A 19408-nucleotide genomic window follows, 5' to 3' on the forward strand; every position below is an offset into this window, starting at 1 on the left:
GGACCCAGAGAGGGTTTAAGAGCCCAATCGGACAATAAACAACTGACAACGAAGAGAGTTTTTGCTACGATTAGAGGATATTTTCCCTCTGCTCCGGTTCGCGTCCACCGCTTCTGCGGCCGCTAATCCTTCTGTTGTCGCTTTTGTTTTGTTGCTTGGCCTTCTCTTGCCACCAACCATGCCTTCAATATCACACAGAGAGACCCACCATCAATCCGAGATGGATTTTGAGGATTTGCGTTCCAGAGAGAGGGTTAGTCTGAGCAGAAAATATTCGGTTAGATTTATGGGTGCTTATCTGCATCGTTAAGATTCAGGGCAGTCATATTTGGAAAACAGGGTGTAAATAAGCCAATGGAGGACGTAAAAAAAATTTACTTGTTATAACTTCTTTCTTCCTTCATGTTTCTTCTTTTCACCAAAAGTTGCAATATCCATCTTTGAATTAATTTTCATCAACTCAGGTAGAAAGAACAAGTGTTTAGCTTCTCAAACTATATTTTCAAGTGTTTTTAAGACATTCTGCTAATGAGAAGTCTTGAACAGTCTACGAAGATGAAATGCGTATCATTAGGTAATTTCAAGAAATAAACTATACAATATTGCATGAACTGAAACAATTTCTTAACTAGCTGTTATAGAGGAAAGATATTCAGTAGACAAAGTTTCATACAGATTGATTGATCCAAAATCAAAGTTGGAACATCAATAGGCTAACAGGGAACCTTCACCACCACAATCCGCAGGAAAAGCTACACATTCTGGAAATTGTCCACCATGAAATAATAGCAAGCAGTGATGCACACTTCTATTCGATAAAACCAGGCTTGTCGCCAATACGGGTTTATGTATGGAATTGCCACTATTCCCAATAGTATCATAACATAAGACACCACAAAACTCACATAGAAAACACTGGTATCCATCAAACCATCATCTTCATCTTCACCAAGAAAGGCATTTGGAGATGGTAATGCAGAAACAATTTCTTTGCAACTTTCAGTTAATGGAGGTCCACAAAGAAAAGGGTTTTCCTCGTAACTACGTTCATCAATGGTTACAGACTGGCCTTTCATTGTCTGGAAGCGGACACTGAAAATCAATGCAGATTAACTTTTCTAAATTAAATGACTTTTCTAAGTCAATTCTAAGTAAAGGTCCTCAAAAAATTAATGCAGAATAAGGAACCAAATGAAAGAACTTTTCTTCTATGCTTTGCAACCAGTTATGAACAATTATTACCTGCTTGGCTGCAGTTGAAGCCAAAAGTGCTTCACACGCATCGAGCATGGCTTTCTCTTGTGCAGCTACAACAGCGAGTTCAGAGACAAGAGTGTTGATTCCCTCCACCTGCACACACAATGTATAAATAACAGAGTCAACACGACCATGCAATGTATCTACAAGTGCACATTGATATGATGAACATGACACCTTCACAAGGCAATAAAATGAAAATATTGCGCAAGATGTCAAAGCATTGTGGTGTAACATGTATTCCAGGGAAAAAAAAAATATAGACTTTTCATTAAATACTGGCTTGAGGATTAAATTAAACAAAGCATGAAGAAAAGTTAAAATAACATTACGCATTATTCACTCACCACAATGAAATCCAAATTAAACTGAAACATAACCGTACCCTTGAAAGTAATGAGCAAATGGAAGACCCCATAGCCTGCATGACATCAACGGCTGAGCAGATAGCAATCTTCAAATATTCAATATCAGCCTGTAAAATTTTAAATCTATAAATGATGCCAAAACTTAGCTCTTCAAAATTAGGCCGACAAGACTTTACAACCGAGCATACCGTTGCTCCTTCAGTCACTGGAAGTCTTAGGGTGCTTGCGTCCAAGTCATCCACAGCCCCAGATAAAGACTTAATATGCTCTCTTTCAAGCAAGCCCCAGTCATCAAGGTAGCTGATCTGATTGCACATCCACACTTAGATAATGACAGAAGTATTGCAACTAGAAATTCAAATTGAAATAACAGGACATAAATAGGATGTGTGACACTCTATCAAAATAGCAATCTAAGCAATAATTCGAACTTTCCAGGGAACATGTTCCCATATCCATGTGAACATTTCCAGATTAAAACAAGAATTAAGAAAACATCAGTGGATCTGAACTACGTCAGCATCTTCCTTGCAAGAGATCTAGGTCCCAGGATGCTCTTAACAACAATTCATATTTTTGAAATCAACAAGACAATTTTCGACCATCCAAAAGTAACTAAATTAAGCCACAACCTGATTTTGTAGACCAAAATCTTCCATGTCTCCAATGCTTAAATAATGACCAAAAGAGAATTGCTTTCGCCACGTGTCCAGATCATAAAACGGCATGAAGGAACTTCACATATATAAATTCATTGCCCTTTTCAAAGAAGTTAAAATCCTAAACAAAATCTTTGCATCGATGCCACTTGTAAATAAAACCCTTTAAAAAGAATAAGCCTATGGATTTGCATTTTAGACATGATGCAAGCATTGTATGTGTTCTCACTTTTACTAAATAAGAAAGAAGTTCAAAGATAGCAAAACGCATCCCTCCTTCTAAAGAGTCCATAAATGGCCTCATTATGACAGCGAATTTGCAATTATTCTTACAGTAACATGATAGCATTATTATAGTGGGCCAGAGAAATCGTGTATGTAATTTAGCTAATTAGCTCAATCAAATGCAATCCCTGTCAAAATTATTTGCCAATCGTTCTTACTTCCTCAAACCCATGATCTATGCTCCTATGGATCCAGTTCTTACACCGACTTCAACCTGATTCAGTTTCTCCTTCCTTGTGGATGCTGCACATTTACACATACCATAACCACTTTTTCCCGTGTTCTAAAATGGTTTCTCCCTCTCTAGAATGATTAGCTATCACTTCACTATGTCATCAATAACAAACAATCACAATGTATACTAGAGCTTCTTTCTTCATCCCTTTTTTCTTTTCGGATTCTTCATACGATTAAACAACTTTCCTTAAATATTGCAGTATTCATCTGAGACGTGACATATAATTTTGTAATTACGTTACAGGAAAATTTACCTCCAAATAATTGACTTACAGGCTCCAACATGCTCAAGCAGGTTAATATGTCTAGCTAGACTCTGGCCGGCAAGGAAGGATACGTGCAAAATAAGGTGAACTTTTATTTTCTTTTTTCTGTTTCAGCAATAAATCAGGTAAAGTTTCAACAAAGCAAGCTTCTCCCAATGAGAACCTAAAGAGCCTCCCACCATACTCGATTCAATTGTGTATATAAATAGGGAATCTGCACCTATAAATAATTCTGCAACAGACTTATTTTGTTTTCAGGGAAAACAACATAATTTCTTCAACAAGGAAAACAGAAGAAGGAAAAAAAAAAAACTCCGTACGACCTGCGGGAGGTGAAGGTCGCAGAAGCAAATCCATAACACCAAATAACTCACAGGCGCAATTAATCAAATGTAAAACAACAAAACATTGATTAAGAAGAAGTATTACTTGATGATTCAAAACCGAATTCAACTTAAGCTCTAGCTTCAGCTGTTGGAGGTTGATTATTTTCCTGATTATTGAATCCCATAGAGTTAGAGTAGTGTTCCAAACGTTGTACAGAGTTTCCTGCAAAATAAGAAATACCATAAGAAAAATAATCAAATGGGTTTAAAATCAAACAGAGAAATTCTTCTTTTGGTAGAAGTTCTATCTCAATACCTTTCCTAAGAGCGAAGTGCAAAGTAGGTTTACATATAGGTAAAAAGATAAACAACTCCCGAGCAGTGGGCAGGGTCAAGACAGACAGGTTGTGTGCAAACCTTAGCCCCACATAATATGTGGAGAGGTTGTTTCCAAGAATTGCACCTGTGACCTCTAGGTTACACCTCCGGAACTCCCACTAGGTCACATGTTCGCCTGTTAGGTTTACATATATGATATTAAAATTCTTCGGAATGGAACCGAAATTCAAGTTGATGAAATAAGAGAAACCTAATTGATGAAGAATCAATAGGATGTGTATCAGTACTTTTGAAAAACGCTTATCATATGCTATCTTCTTCACCAGTACTTCCTATTTTTTCAAAACCACCGTATGAAACAAACCCACCACATCACATAAATAAAGCCAACGGATGCAGCTTGCAAGCAATTGTAACATCCCAAATTTTTTGGCATTGTTGCGAAAATACACTGTATGTTCATTTAGGTAGAAGATGCTAACAACAAAGACACCACATGTAGTAAAATACTAGGTAAACAGATTTATCCTTAACAAATTAGATGGCCCACTTCTGAAGAAGGTTTTCTATAATCCTACCTCTGCATTAATCTTCTGAACGTAAAGAACTGCCTCTGTTCGAGCATTAGCAAACCTCCATTGCAAATATCTGTTGTAGCTCACACCCTTTTTTCCTTTCTTCAAATCTGCTATGAAACTGAGCACAGAAGTTGAATTGGGGGCCTGACCAGAAGAACTAGATGGCCTTATCCGAGATGGACTGACTCCTCTAGAGGGAGGATCTGATGGTCTTGCCCTAGATGGACTGACACCTTTCACAACAGAGGATGAAACTCCGGATGTCCTTTTTGGGGATGCAGGTTGAGACCGTGTAGTAGGCAATGACTGAGATTTCGCAGCAGGGGTAGCTAATATTGTTCTATCTGACAAACTAGGAGAAACAAACTTGTGAAGTCCAGATAACCGCAATGAACTGTCATCAATTGATTTCGCCTGAGACCCTACTCTACCAATATCATGAAGCGATAATAACCTCGCACCAGCATCACTAACAGATTTTTTTAATGGGTTCCCCAAACTGTCAGTTTTGGGGGTTCGCCTCAATGAAGACAACCCAATTCCCAGGCCGGGGATGGCTGAATTTCCAACTGATTTTTCGGTAAAATCAACACTTTTATTCAAAAAACTAGAGGATACCTTACCACCTATTCTACTCGGCCATCGTTGCTGATCTATCAAGCGAGAATGTAATTCATCAACTGGTTTAGCATTCTCAGACTGATCATGTGAATTTCTCCCTTTAAGAGGACTCCTCTTTCTCTCTGGAGTAGGCTTGCGTGCCCGGGAAGGTGTTTCAGCCTGCTTATGCCCTACATTTGAAGATGTCCTCAAAGTGCGATCTGAGGAAGCAATGTTAACTGATTTTTCCTTCTTGCTGACTGTTATGTGCACGTGTGATGTTTATTGTTTAAATCTTTTAATGTTGTTTTATTTAGTTGTAGTTTCTGTTAATAGTGGGATGGGTCAGCCTATAGTGCAACGTGTCTTGGAGGTTCAGTTGTACGTGGCTTTTCTTTAGGGAATTCAGTTGTTGCTTTCATGTATATATGCTATGCAGTTATGGAATGAAAGGGGCATATTTTATCAGCAAATTATGGAGAGCTCTGGAGGCATTGGCTCCTCGAATTGCCAATTTTCATTTATTTTCTATTTCCAATTGCTGGCTCATACCACTGACAGGAATAGAAATGCTATCAGATTGAAAGGAAACACTAAGACTTCGCATTGTGGAGGGCCACAAGCTCTCAGGTAACCGGCCACCGCCAATTGAGATCCTTCGTGATGACAATTGGGAATCTACAGATGAATCACGATTTGGCGTCGACGGCCTCTGCGGTGAGGGTGGTGTGGAGGGCCGCTTCCTTTCGGCTGATACGGCTCTCTTTGGCACTGTCAAGAAAACAGAGAAAAAGAATTGTGTATGGTGTTGAGAAAATTGTATGTTCATTTACATCTATGTTAGTGATATATATAGGAGAAGAAAACACTAAGTCAAGCCTAAACAATGGCAAACAACTAGAAACATTGCCTAATTTATGCATGCATTTAAGGTAATTGAATCAATAATATATTCTCCTTGATATCCTCCTTAACATGCTCCTTGATATCCTCCTTAATATCCTCCTTAATTTCCTCCTTAATACTCCCCCTCAAGTTGGAATAGATGTTGACTATGCCCAACTTGCTAAGTAAGATGGAAAATTGTGGGACACCTACAGCCTTCGTGAAAATGTCTGCCAGTTGCTTCGAGGTTGAGATGTGAAATGTCTTGAGTAAACAAGGGTGAAAGCCTAAGCTCCGATACCATGTCAAGAAAACAGAGAAAAAGAATTGTGTATGGTGTTGAGAAAATTGTATGTTCATTTACATCTATGTTAGTGATATATATAGGAGAAGAAAGCACTAAGTCAAGCCTAAACAATGGCAAACAACTAGAAACATTGCCTAATTTATGCATGCATTTAAGGTAATGGAATCAATAATATATTCACCTTGATATCCTCCTTGATATCCTCCTTAACATGCTCCTTGATATCCTCCTTAATATCCTCCTTAATTTCCTCCTTAATAGGAGATTTGAAGGCACTGTCGTGGTGAGGTTAGGAGAGGGGATACGCCTGATATTTGAAGCGGTTGAAGGAGAAGGAGATTTGTACCTGGAACTAACTTCCCTCGTTCGAGGGCGCCGCGTAGTGACTGCATTGTTCCTTTGGAGACAAGGGAGGTCTTGGGGTATCCACTGCTGCGTGCTTCTCTGGTTCACATACATCCATTTAAACTATGAGTTTAGTGCATATAGGTCACTGAAAGATACCTTCGTTTGCAATTAGGTCACTCAAAGAAAAAAATTTCAAATTGGGTCACTCAATGTTCCAATTTTAAGCAATTAGGTCATGAGGCTTCAATTCCGTTCAATTGATCGCCGGAATTTACTGACATGTCTGATTTTGTCTTATGTGGACCAAAATGATGTGGATTTTTTAATAAAAAAATCTGATTTTTTATTAAATAACACTGAATTATTGGTCAAAAGTCTAACTGCAATCCTTAATTTTCTTTTATTTTTATTATAAAAACATTTCTTTCGACTTCTCTCCTTCTTCGCCTCTCCCAGCGTCGCTTTTTGATCCATAGAACTCGAACTCAACGAATCCCCAAGGTGAAAACTGAGTTTATGGTTAGTGTAATGACGTGGTTTTGGCATCTGGGTCGACGTTGGACTTGGTTTTCCCGGTGAACATAGGATCAGTGTTGAACAAGAAAAGGTGCTGTGATTTTTGGGTTTTTGTCGAAAATGGTTGTGTTTTCACTTTTCAGGGAGTAGGTGGTTTTGATTCACTTTAGTTTGGACTAAGTTTGCTCGACTATGGCGTGGCGGGAAGATGGCAGTAGTGGTGGTCTTTTCGGAGGAAGATGGCGATGGTGGTGGCTCCGGATCTGGCTCTGGAGGAAGGTTGCAGAGGTGGACCATGGGGTGGTGGTGTTTCCGGAGGAAGATGGTGGTGGTGGACGAGAGGGGTGGTGGTGGCTCCGGATCTGGCTATGGAGGAAGGTTGCAGAGGTGGACCAACGGGGTGGTGGTGTTTCTGGAGGAAGATGGTGATGGTGGTCTTCTCTTTTTCTTCCTTTCCTACATTTTTTGTTTTTTGGAGAATTTGCCTCATGGCATTTTTATTTTTATTTTTTTAAAAATTTTGAAAATGATATGGATTAGCCACATCATCAAAATGTTTGACATGTGTAACATAATTGACATGTAAGCAAATTCCGGTAAGAAATTGGCCGAAATTAAACCCGAGTGACCGAATTGCTTAAAATTAGAACATTGAGTGACTTAAATTGAAATTTTTATCTTTGCATGACCTAATTGTAAACGGATGTATCTTTCAATGACCTATATGCACTAAACCCTTAAAACTATTGAACTCAGGCCACATTGATGGATTTTTTCACATCCATAAAGCAACATTTGACAGCCTTGACTCTCATGCATCCCACATTCAAATAACAAAACCAGTCGTTCAAAAAGAAGATCCTTTTCCATGCAATATATCTGCCACAGATGCGCAACAACCACAAAGTAGATTACCACGGCAGCGCAAAAAAAGTAAAATATACACCCGTGAAAAAAAAATAAAAAGAAAACCGAAAAAAAACCCATCTTTACAGAGACTCAGATCTGATTTGAGAATTACAACGAGTAAACGCAAATGGGAGTCATAATTTCATCAAGGGAAAGCCCAACTCCAAGAAGATCAGGCGACAACCAGGTTTAGGGGTGATAAAACACCATATGGGACAAGATGGGTCACAGGCAATTCCGGAGACTGCCACAACTTGTATTAACGGTCATTAGTGAAGGTTGTGATTTTGGTTGCAAATACAGAGTGGACTGGGAGGGAGGAGGACCGTAGGATAAGATAGTACATGTTAAAAAAGGGTGCATAGGATACGGACATGGAAGATGGAAACTGGGTTGCCTTTAATTTTATGGCTATTCACCCTTATGTCCCTTCTCACGAGAGTGCCATGGTCGGCTGGTACAAAATCATAACACCGCACCACTCTGTCCCGTTCCATCTCTCCCTCTTTTACCTTTTACAGGGAATTCAATGAACACTGACTGATGCCCAAAAACACTCGACAAAATAATAATTTATTGTTATCTCAATTCTCAAATGTCAACTTGAGTCCCACTAGTGATTAATGAAATGCAGATAATCTTTGGGTTAAACAGAAAGTTGATCTCATATGCTTACCTCTGTTTTCTCTTTTGTCACCTAGTGAATTCAACAAGGGGATAATGGAACAGACATGGAAGACCATGTGCAACGAAGATCATTGTCCATCCCTATAAACACATAATTAAATCAATCAATACGTTGATTAAAGTACAACCCTTTGCATTAAAAAAAAGTGATTCCCAGATAGGTAGACAATAATGAATTTTTTTTTGTTTGTTTGGGAGGGCATTTTTTATTGGGAACAAAAATCAATAACTCCTAGAGAGATTATTATATGAAATGAACTTTTCACATTCAAAATGAAGAAGGGTGCATGCAAATACACCTACTCTAAGAGCAGCTCCAACGGAAGCATCAAATGAGACATCAAATTGGCTAACTGCCAATTTGATGCCTTAATATGCTTTTTAAGGTCTCCAACGCAAACATCAAATTGAGACATCAATTTGATGCTTCAAGCTTCTGGATGCAAATATACCTCCAAATGAGAGAGAAAATCAGAGACATCAAATTTGTGGCGGGTCACCAACGGCTCTCATCAACGGCTATTTTTTCTTTCAACGACTCTATTCAAATCTTTAAATAGTTTTCCAAACTTGAAAAATATGTCAGTTCATCCTCTCTCTATCTCTTCCTTTGAGAATACACATTTGTTTCTTTCTCCAAGGCTCTGAAGATCTGGATCTGGTATTTGTCTCTAACGACTATTTGTTTCTTTCTCCAAGGCTTTTTAATTCTTGATTTTGATCTTGTATGTCTTTATCTTCTTCTTTGTGTCTCCATTAAACAGATCTGCTTTGTTATTCTAGATATGGTATTTATCTTCTTCTTTGTATGGGTTTTGGATCGGTGAGCTATCTGGGTTTTGGTGTTATATGTGGTTCTTGACTTTTTGTTTTTTATTTTTATATTTATCTGTATGGATTACGGTGCAAGCATATATTGTGGCATATTCTTCAAAATACAATATTGTTCTCATGATTTTTATATTTATTAGATGAATTCTCAATACTTCGGTAAGAGACCCAAATTGCAGTTACATTATGATCGTGGTGGCACATACAAAAATAAGACGTCGTCGACGAAATTTATTGGCACCAAAAAAATAGATTGTCCTTTCAAACTGAAAGGAGTGAAATTGAAAACAGATGACGATTGGATGTTAAAGGTGATATGTGGAAAGCATAACCATGATGTGACATTATTTATGGAGGGACACCCGTATACCGGTCGATTATCTGCTGTTGAAAATGAGATACTAGTAGATATGTCAAAAAATTTCGTGATGCCCCGAAATATCTTGAATTCGTTGAAGAACAGTGATCCCGACAATGCATCCACAATTGATCCTATATACAATGCACGCAAGAAGATTCAGACGGCAGAGAAAGCTGATAGATCTGAAATGCAGATTCTCATGAGCTTCCTACACGAGTATGGGTACATTTTCTATCATCGTACCAATGCTTTAACTAATGACCTCGAAAATTTGTTCTTTGCATATCCAAGCTCGTTGGAATAGTTGCACGCATTCCCGCATGTGTTATTGATGGATGCAACGTACAAGACAAACTGATTTAGGATGCCTCTCCTTGAGATTGTTGGTGTGACTTCCATAAATATGACATATTGCATAGCGTTCGTGTACTTGAACTCAGAAAAAGAGGAGAACTACACATGGATTTTAAGGTGTTTACAGTCAACAATGGAAGAGTGCACTGATCTAAGAGTTATTGTCAGGGATAGGGAGTTGGCGCTTATGAACTCATGTGCATTGGTATTTCCAAATGCTACGAAACTACTTTGTACCTGGCATATTTATAATAGCATCGTCAAGAACTGCAAGTCATTGCTAGGAGAAAAGCAATTGTGGAATTCTTTCTACTCCATGTGGAAAACGTTGTTGGAATCAGAAAATGAGTCAGTGTATCTCTGCAACTTGTCATATATGCAGGTAATTTTACAAAACCATCCAGCTGTGGTTAATTACATCGAAACTGTATGGTTGACACCATATAAAGAGATGTTTGTCTCTGCAACATGTGAATGATGGTCGACTTATACCACTAGCTTCCATTGATGCATTTTGGAGGAAACTTGACTTGTCGCCATGTGTTTCTCTACTCAATGATGACATTGATTGTGCCATCGAGGTACAAATGTTCACAGAACAATTTAAGAAGCAGTCCAGGCAGGGTAAATTCAGTCTACTAAGGAAGCTGAGGGAGATAATCAAACCGTCTACAACTTCTGTTCAAGAACTAACTGTTAAGACAAATACTCGTGGACGCCCACCAATGAAGAACAAGGTGGTGAATTCCAAGCAAAAGACAGTTATTCATGATCAAGAGCCAAATAGACACAGTTATTCATACGGACACCCCATCTCAAAGCAAAAGGCAGTTATTCAAGATAAAGAACCAGGTAGACATAGTTATACATACGAACGCCTTATCTCGAACTTAAAGTTAGGCACATCGAGTCAGGGAAATTTGTCTTCATACGGATTCATTGAGCATGATTTTCTCCATAGCCAGGAACCAGCGAGACACAGTAGCTGCTCTCTCTATAATACATCATCGCTTCCTACACAAATGAGTTCAAGGTCTGAAAGGATAAACTACTCCGTAGATGGCTATGTTCAATTTCCACTTATATTGCAAGATTACATCTAACAAGTAGAAGATGTAATACCTGATGGAAATTGCGGCTTTCGAGCAATAGCTGTCTGTCTTTGTCTTGGCGAAGATGCATGGGCCACCATCCGATATAACTTGATAGAAGAGTTGAACACATTCTGGGATCAATATGTTACAATATTTGGCAGTGAAGAGCGAGCATATCATATTCAAAACTCATTGAACTTCTTTGCAACAGATAGAGGAGCACCGGTTGAGCACTGGATGACAATGCCAAACATGGGTCTTTTGATTGCTTCGAGGTATAATGTCATACTACACGTTCTTAGTCAGTTACAGAGCTTGACATATTTTCCACTTCAATCAACTCCTCCAGAGGAGCACCGGTTGAGCACTGGATGACAATGCCAGACATGAGTCTCTTGATTGTTTCGAGGTATAATGTCATACTGCACATTCTTAGTCAGTTACAGAGCTTGACATATTTGCCACTTCGATCAACTCCTCCACCTCTATATCAACATGTTGCTATAGTTATTTGGCACGTAAATAATAATCATTACATCTGGGTTGCGTTGACAGAGGGTTACCCGATGCCTCCCACTATGTATCAATGGAAACACTTTTGGTATGATTGTGCAGCTACATGGGCTACGACTTATATGAAACAACTTGATGCGTACATGTAGCATACTCGTTTTAGGTTCCCTCCTGAAACATTGTGTTAGAAGATTAGGGATGTAACATGTATTAATGTGATTCAATAAAATAATTATTTTACTTTATTATAGTAAATAAATTTTAGAGAATTTTATTTACCAAATAATTTCGAATTTGCATTTATCAATCCATGTTATTAGACATGGGCCCATTGATAAACAAAGGAAAAAATGACCTGGTCTGTCATTCAAACGGGAAAAAAAATTTTAAAATAAAAAAAATGTCTGTAAAAATAAAACGTCATAATGGTTATTTGAGAGGAGAGTGGGTGCATCTATCAAAAAAGGAGGTTTGAATACCAAAATCCAATGAATAAGGGTTTTAATGAAGAATCCAAAACCCTACACGATGTCTGTGTTTGACAGGGCCATGTCTCTGATTTCGAGGACATATATAGAGAGAGTAATCTTACTATTCAAGTAAATCTCTTTTCAAAAATAACAAGACGAGAAAAGCAGACAGAGTATACGATTCATTGAATCTTTGAATCTGGAAATACTTGGTAGTAATTCATAAATTCAACTCCCTAAAACAAGTAAAAGAAAAATCAATCCCAAGAAAATCCCCTTTTGTTTTATCCATATAGGTACAGTGGTTCATAAGGAAAGATAGGATCGGAAATTTGATTTAAGAAAACAATTCACAATTCTTCGCAACAAAAGAAATGAAAAATCAATGTCAATAAAATTTTAACCTAAACATACAGAAGACCCTAGGATTTCTCACCTTCCACCAATCACGCGCACAAACCAAACTATCTTGTTTCAATTAAAAATCAAGAATCTTAAAATTCAACGAACGAAAGACCTTTCTATCCAAACACAGATGAAGATAAGGTTTAATGAGCAATCGCCGATGATCGGATGGAAGAAGACTCCAAGATCAAGCGATACTGGTGGTCGCGATTAGAGAGAGAGAGAGGGATTTAAATGGAGAGAATTTTAGTAAGAGATCAAAAAAGAAATTAAAGAGTTGAAAGGGATTTTGAGGGAAAGAGGCGGTTTTTCAGTAGACAAAAGACAAATAAGGAGGTCGTTGTTTTGGCGCCACCTACTTCAAGAAGCCCCCATGTGATTACTTTTGCTTTTCTACCTTTTATTGCTAAATTCCATCTTAATGACTGATTTGTTCCCGTCTCCCACCCTTTTATTCCTTTATTTTTATTTTGCAATAATTTTTTATTTTATTTTTTTTCATATTTCATATTTATGTGGGTGTATATAGGTTTGGCGATTATAGCTCTAATTAGTGCTATTAAAATGTGTGGTTAATAGTATGATTTGGCAAGTATTTATAATTACTTAAAATAAGTTTGAAGTATGGATGTCAACGGGTGGGGATCTCTTAGACAAATCTTTACATGTTCCCATTAAAATGCTCGTTGGGTATTTGAATCTTCACTCCAACAGCATACCCGTACATGTTATTTTCCCATAAAAATACACTAATCCGTCTTCACCCGTTAACTAACTGGATGTACCCATCTAATTTGGGATGAGTATCATCACGTACGAGTATTTTTGACGTCGCTAGTGTGAATTGATTGATAATTTAAAATATGATTTTATTTTTCTTACGACTAGGTGCACTTACCTTCTTTTCTTTTCTTTTTTTATCTAGCACTTATCTTCATTACAATTTAGGAATCATAATTTACATTTTAATAGTAATAATTAGAGTTACAAACGTGGAAAAAATGTACCCATATGCCTAAGCATATTTTAGATGCTTATCTCCAATCACTCGATATAAGCACGATACTTATTTTAAGTATTTATGAAGAATTACAAATATTTCCTCAATTTTTTTTGGAACCCGAAGTCATCATTATCCTTTAGGTGTGCACTAAATAAACTCGTCAACAATACATAATAACACACATAAACCACGCATGTTAAACAAATTCATGAAAAATTTATGTATGAACTAGCTAGGTGATTGAATTGTTGGTATTTATTGCTTTCATTGCTAGTCAAAGGTAGTTACACATACAAGCGATCAATCAAAATCGCCACCTAAAAAGATTAATTTTTTGTTATAAAGACCTGAAATGATTACTTACAATATTGTTAGTTGTAGTCTCAAAAACATTTATATGATAATCATTATTACATCTGCACCTAAACTTGTCCGATTTCATTACTTTCCATCTTGATGTGTGTTGGAGAGATATGATCAGGGAGTGTCCATGTGCATAATACGAATTTAGAAGCTCCACAATTCACTAAAATCTATAATTCAGATCTAATGGTGGATAAAAAGTAACACAAGTTTAAAAATAAAAAAATAAACATGTGGTGTAATGTGACACACCTCTTAAACTATTGGATTCAAATTGTAAATTATATAATTTTAAACGAATTGCAGAGCTCCAAATCCCATAAATACACACTAGTGATTATCATATAAATATTTTTTTAATACTAATACAAGATGACCTGTAAAGAAGAACGGTACAAAATTTTGAATACTGATACAATGGACAAATGGGCTTAAGGACTAAAATATTTGAATCTTAATAAGTAGCCCTATAACTATAAAGACCGACAACAAAAGTTTAAAGCCCAAACAAATAGATGAAGGCCCAAACAAATAGACGAAATCCCATCTTTCAATCCATCAAAAGCGAACTTCACAACTCAACATATCGACGATGAGCTAAAAGATGAAACCAATGAGATCCACCCAATCTTCATCAAATCCTATCAAAAGAAGCTACACATTCCAGAAATTGTCCTCCATGAAATAATTGCAAGCGGTGATGCACACTTCTATTCGATAAAACCATGCTCGTCGCCAATATGGATTTATGTATAGAATTGCCGCTATTGCCAATAGTACCATAACATAAGACACCACAAAACTCACATAGAAAACATTGGCATCAATGAAACCATCATCTTCATCCTCACCAAGAAAGGCATTTGGAGATGGTAATGTTGAAACCCTTTTTTTGCAACTTTCAGTCAATGGAGGTCCACAGAGAAAAGGGTTTCCCTCATAACTACTTTCATCAAATGTTATGAACTGGCCTTTCCTGTCCGGAAGTGGACCTGACAAATTGTTGTGTGCCACTATGAAAACTGCTAGAAAGTTCAACTCTGTAAGCTGAGGAGGGATTAGACCAATTAAGTAGTTGTAAGAAAGATCCAAACTCTCAATCTGGTTCAAGTTTGCGAAAGTTGCGGGGATTCGTCCCGTCAGATTGTTGTGTGATAGATTCAGAGATTTGATATTGCTTAAGTTTCCATATTCAGGTGGGATTTCACCGGAGAATTTGTTGCAAGACAGATCAATTCCGAACATGTAATTGAGGATCTTTCCCGAGTACTCAAGGGGGCTACTCTTTACCATAAACTCCACAACTTCTTTCTTGTAGGACGTAAAATCATATATCAAATGGTTGTCCTCTCTAGTTTCAAAATTGAAATTACTCAAACAGGAAGGCAGACGACCCGATAAATTATTCACCGAAAGATCCAAGATGCTTAATTGGTTTAGATTGCATAAGCCAATGGGAATCTCACCATGGAATTGGTTTGCTCGCAAAAGAAGAATGCCCAAACTTGAGAGATTGCCGATCCAACTTGGAATGATGCCACTGAAGTTGTTATATCTAAGGTCTACCACCAAAATAGAAGACTTGTTAAGAAAATCATGTGGTAATCGACCTCGTAGCCTGTTATTATTTAAATGGACATGGCCGAGAGACTGTAACTGGCTGAAGCAAGGTGGTATAGAGTCAGACAAATAATTCTTAGACAGATCCAGAAAATGAAGTCCCTGAATCTTGCAGAAATCCGACGGAATAGTTCCCTCAAAGTAATTATTGGACATTCCGATACCGGATAAATACGAGATGTTTGATAACCATCTTGGAAGCCTGCCAGATAGCAAGTTATTGCTAAAGTCCAATAGTTCCAAAGAGGAAAAGGCTGAGATATTAGGCTGAGGTATCTCTCCCGCAAAGTTGTTGCCATCCAACTCAAGACTCCGTAATGTGGTAGAGTTCAAATCGATAGGCAGTATATGCCCATGCAATCTGTTGTTTGATAGCTTAATATAACTCAAAGAGGAGCTCTGCTTGTAAGACTGCCATGGTATTCCTCCAGAAAATTGATTGTTAGATAAGTCCAAATATGTTAATGACTCCATCTCACCCAAGCTAGCAGGGATCTCTCCGTGGAAAAAATTTCCAGACATATCTAAGGAATTCACATTTGGAAAAATTACACTTAGATTTGTAGGAATTTGACCTTGTAGCTGGTTGTCAGATATATCTATCCAAGAGAGATTTAGATTGGAATGTGATGGCAATAACAATGGACCCGTAAAGTAGTTACGTCTCAAATCAATTTCTTCTAATGACGTGTTATTCTCAAGCAACCAATTTGGGAACACACCTCCAAACTCACAACCCATTAGATCAATACTTCTCAAATCATTTTGATAATAGAGGAAATTGGGAAGATGTGGTTTTGATTTGTTGAATAGAGAACTCCAAAAACTCAATGACTGTAGTTGAAATCTTGAAATCCAGAATTGGCTATCAAGATCTTGAACAATGTTATCAGCATCGAAATCCTTAAGATTTGAGAGATTTGCCAATGGCTTTAATGACATCGGGACTTCAATGTCATTACCTCTAAGATAGAGGCTTTCAAGAGAAATGAGATTGGGTATGGGAGTGGAGGCAAGATTTCCATTGAATTGATTGGAAGAGATAGACATATATCGAAGAGATGACAAGTTTCCTAAACATGGTGGGAGTGTCCCTTCAAGTTTATTATAAAAGAGATGAAGCTCTTGCAAGTTCTTCAATTCGCACCAGCCTGCAGATTAAAGAATTCATTCACTTCTTATAATAAAAATTTGAGCCTGCAGATTAAAGAATTCATTCGCTTCTTATAATAAAAATTTTAACATTGTAAATGTTAATTGTGGGAGAAGAAATAAGATTAATTAATTGAGGGAGAAAAATGTGAAATTGATATATAAAAGAAACAAACCTTCATTAGGCAGGATTCCCTTGAGTCCACAACTTTCCAAACTCAAAACTTTGAGATAAATCAATGATCCAATGCTTTGAAGAAAGTCTGTGCGTAGAATAGAACGATCCAAGTACAATTCTTCCAGCGCGCTCAAATTACCCAACTCTATGCATACACATGTAGGTAGACCACCAATTTATTAAACACATCAATCTTTAATTAATTACAGAATATATAGGTAACCAAAGATTTGCTTACATACCTTGAGTAGTTGTTGTTCCATTTAAGTAGTTTCCTGAAAGATCAAGTGTCCTGAGGTTTGGGATTGACCCTAATGATTGCAGTCGAATGCTTGTATTGATCTGTTGGAATCCTAGATGAAGAAATTTCAACTTGTTCAAAGTTGGTTTGCCTGCAAAGAAAGAGAAAATGTAAAACTATCAAATTAACAATTAACATTAATTAGAATGTTAGGCAATTATTAACATATTAATTAGAAATTCACTCAAATTAGGAATGCCCAATTTATTCACATATGTAATAAAAGTGCTCTTCCAGCACCCATGCATGGAAAGTATATTGGCTTTCTTTAGGAAAAGCACAATATTTAGTAAGACAGTAACCATTCTCAATTTATACCTTGAACATATTCAAAGCCTTCAATCTGATTCCCACTCATATCTAACTCCTCCAAGTTGTTCAGACCCTCAAATTCTGTCAAGAAAGTGAAGTACTTTTCAATGTATAAATGGTATTCAACAAAAACCAAAAGCCTCCACAATTGTATGCTTTTTGATTAATGGAAACCTATTGAACACGGACCATGGCTATGAATTGTTCCCTTCAATTGATTGAAATCCAGATATAGGGCTTTTAAGGAAGAAAGACCACGCAAAAATGATAGGATGCTGTTATTGAACTTGTTAGAGCCCAAGCGAAGCACCTCCAGATTGCTCAACTTTGATGACAATATTTCAGATCCTGCAAGCAAGTAGTTATTGTACGCCAAGTAATTTAGTAAACCAAAATAATTAAAGAAAATAACAGAGTAAAAGAAAATCCAATTAATTTCACCGAAAATGCATTATTGGACCCCAATGCAACAATCTATATTATTGTACGCCAAGTTATTTAGTAAAAGTGCTCTTCCAGAGCTCATGCATGGAAACAGTACATAAGAATTCACAGATGAAGAATCATGTGACTAATTGCCTTTCGTTAGAAAAAAACACGATATTCAGTAGTCATTCTCAATTAATACCTTGAAGAGATCCAAAGCCTTCAATCTTATTCCCGTACATATTTAATTCCTCCAAGTTGTTCAGACTGTTGAGTTCTGTCAACAAAGTGAAGCACTTTTCAATCTACAAATGATTGAACGAAAACCAGAAGCCTCCACAATAAAAAAGCATATGATTGAATACGCACCATCGGTGTGGATTGTTCCCTTCAATTGGTTATAGTCCAGATATAAAATTTTTAAGGAAGAAAGGTCACGCAGAGATAATAAGATATTGTTCTCGAACTCATTATCGCTCAAGCCAAGCACCTCCAGATTTTTCAACCTTGCTGACAATATTTCAAATCCTGTAAATAAGTTGTTAGTCACAAAAATACCTTTTGTAGAAATAAAAAATAAAAAAATGGAACAAAAATTAGAGCACATTCTAAAATAATTAAAGCAAATAACATAGTAAAAGTGAATCAAATTAATTTCACCAAATACGCATTTGAGAACCTTCATTCTCAGTGCAACCAACTATATTATTGGACTCCAAGTGAAGTTCTTTCAGTTCTTCAAACGGGAGAAACAAAGAGGCATTGATATACAACACCGGCGAGTCCAATTCTCTACTTCCTTCTAGGACGAGTGTCATTACTCGCCCTGTGTCAGAACTACACTCAACCATTTCCCACTCACAACAGTTTGAAGTCTTCTCACCCTCCAACCAATTTAGCTGATTGAATGAAGGTTTGAGTTGCAAGAGAGCAACTCTCTCTTGCTCCCAACACCCATGGCACCACCCACCATCTATTGATACCCACATGATTACCAAAATACATAGCCACTTTGGTCCCATTTCTTTGTATGTTGATCGACCACACAAGCTCATCCATTCATTTATACTGATTAGAGGTGCCGAATTCTAATTATTATTCATTACTTTAATTTAAGAAGACCATGACTTTGACTTGTGTCCAATAAAAATTAAATACAAGGAGCTTTTTTCTTTACTAACTTATTTGAAAATTTTAATTGTACGAATAACATTGTTTTATTTTCCTTTTACAAATATATCATAATGCGCTAATGCAAATAGAGCATTTAATGTTTAAAACATGAAAAGCGCTAAATGTAATTGATTTTAAATTTTATTTTATTTTATTTTGGCTGATTTTTATTTTCATTAAAATTTATTTAAAATTAATATTATCTTTATGATAAGATTTGTTATTTTACTAAATAAAAATTGCAATAATCAATATTAAATATCAATACTGTTATTTATTTTGGCC

At 36.8% G+C, this 19408-nt stretch overlaps 1 protein-coding gene and 1 long non-coding RNA gene across 2 annotated transcripts in view; both read right to left on the minus strand.

Annotated features, from left to right (window-relative positions):
• The window catches only part of LOC119993506 (receptor-like protein 13), a 51377-nt gene extending 32398 nt beyond the window's left edge, over window positions 1–18979 (minus strand). Inside the window, exons 1-4 of the mRNA XM_038840663.1 lie at window positions 18630–18979; window positions 18320–18478; window positions 18153–18227; window positions 17714–17872 (exon numbers count right to left, since the gene is read on the minus strand). Of these exons, the coding sequence (XP_038696591.1) occupies window positions 17714–17872; window positions 18153–18227; window positions 18320–18478; window positions 18630–18972 (736 nt within the window). The 5' untranslated portion in view covers window positions 18973–18979. The remainder of the gene's footprint in view (window positions 1–17713; window positions 17873–18152; window positions 18228–18319; window positions 18479–18629) is intronic.
• Window positions 1916–8650, minus strand: LOC119993511. The gene is made up of 3 exons (XR_005466541.1): window positions 8557–8650; window positions 3502–3621; window positions 1916–1930 (listed from the first exon to the last, which is right to left on the minus strand). It is a non-coding gene; the product is annotated as an uncharacterized LOC119993511 (long non-coding RNA).
• Window positions 18980–19408: the final 429 nt, after the last annotated feature.

Source organism: Tripterygium wilfordii, chromosome 23 (assembly GCF_013401445.1).
Source record: "Tripterygium wilfordii isolate XIE 37 chromosome 23, ASM1340144v1, whole genome shotgun sequence".
NCBI lineage: Eukaryota > Viridiplantae > Streptophyta > Magnoliopsida > Celastrales > Celastraceae > Tripterygium > Tripterygium wilfordii.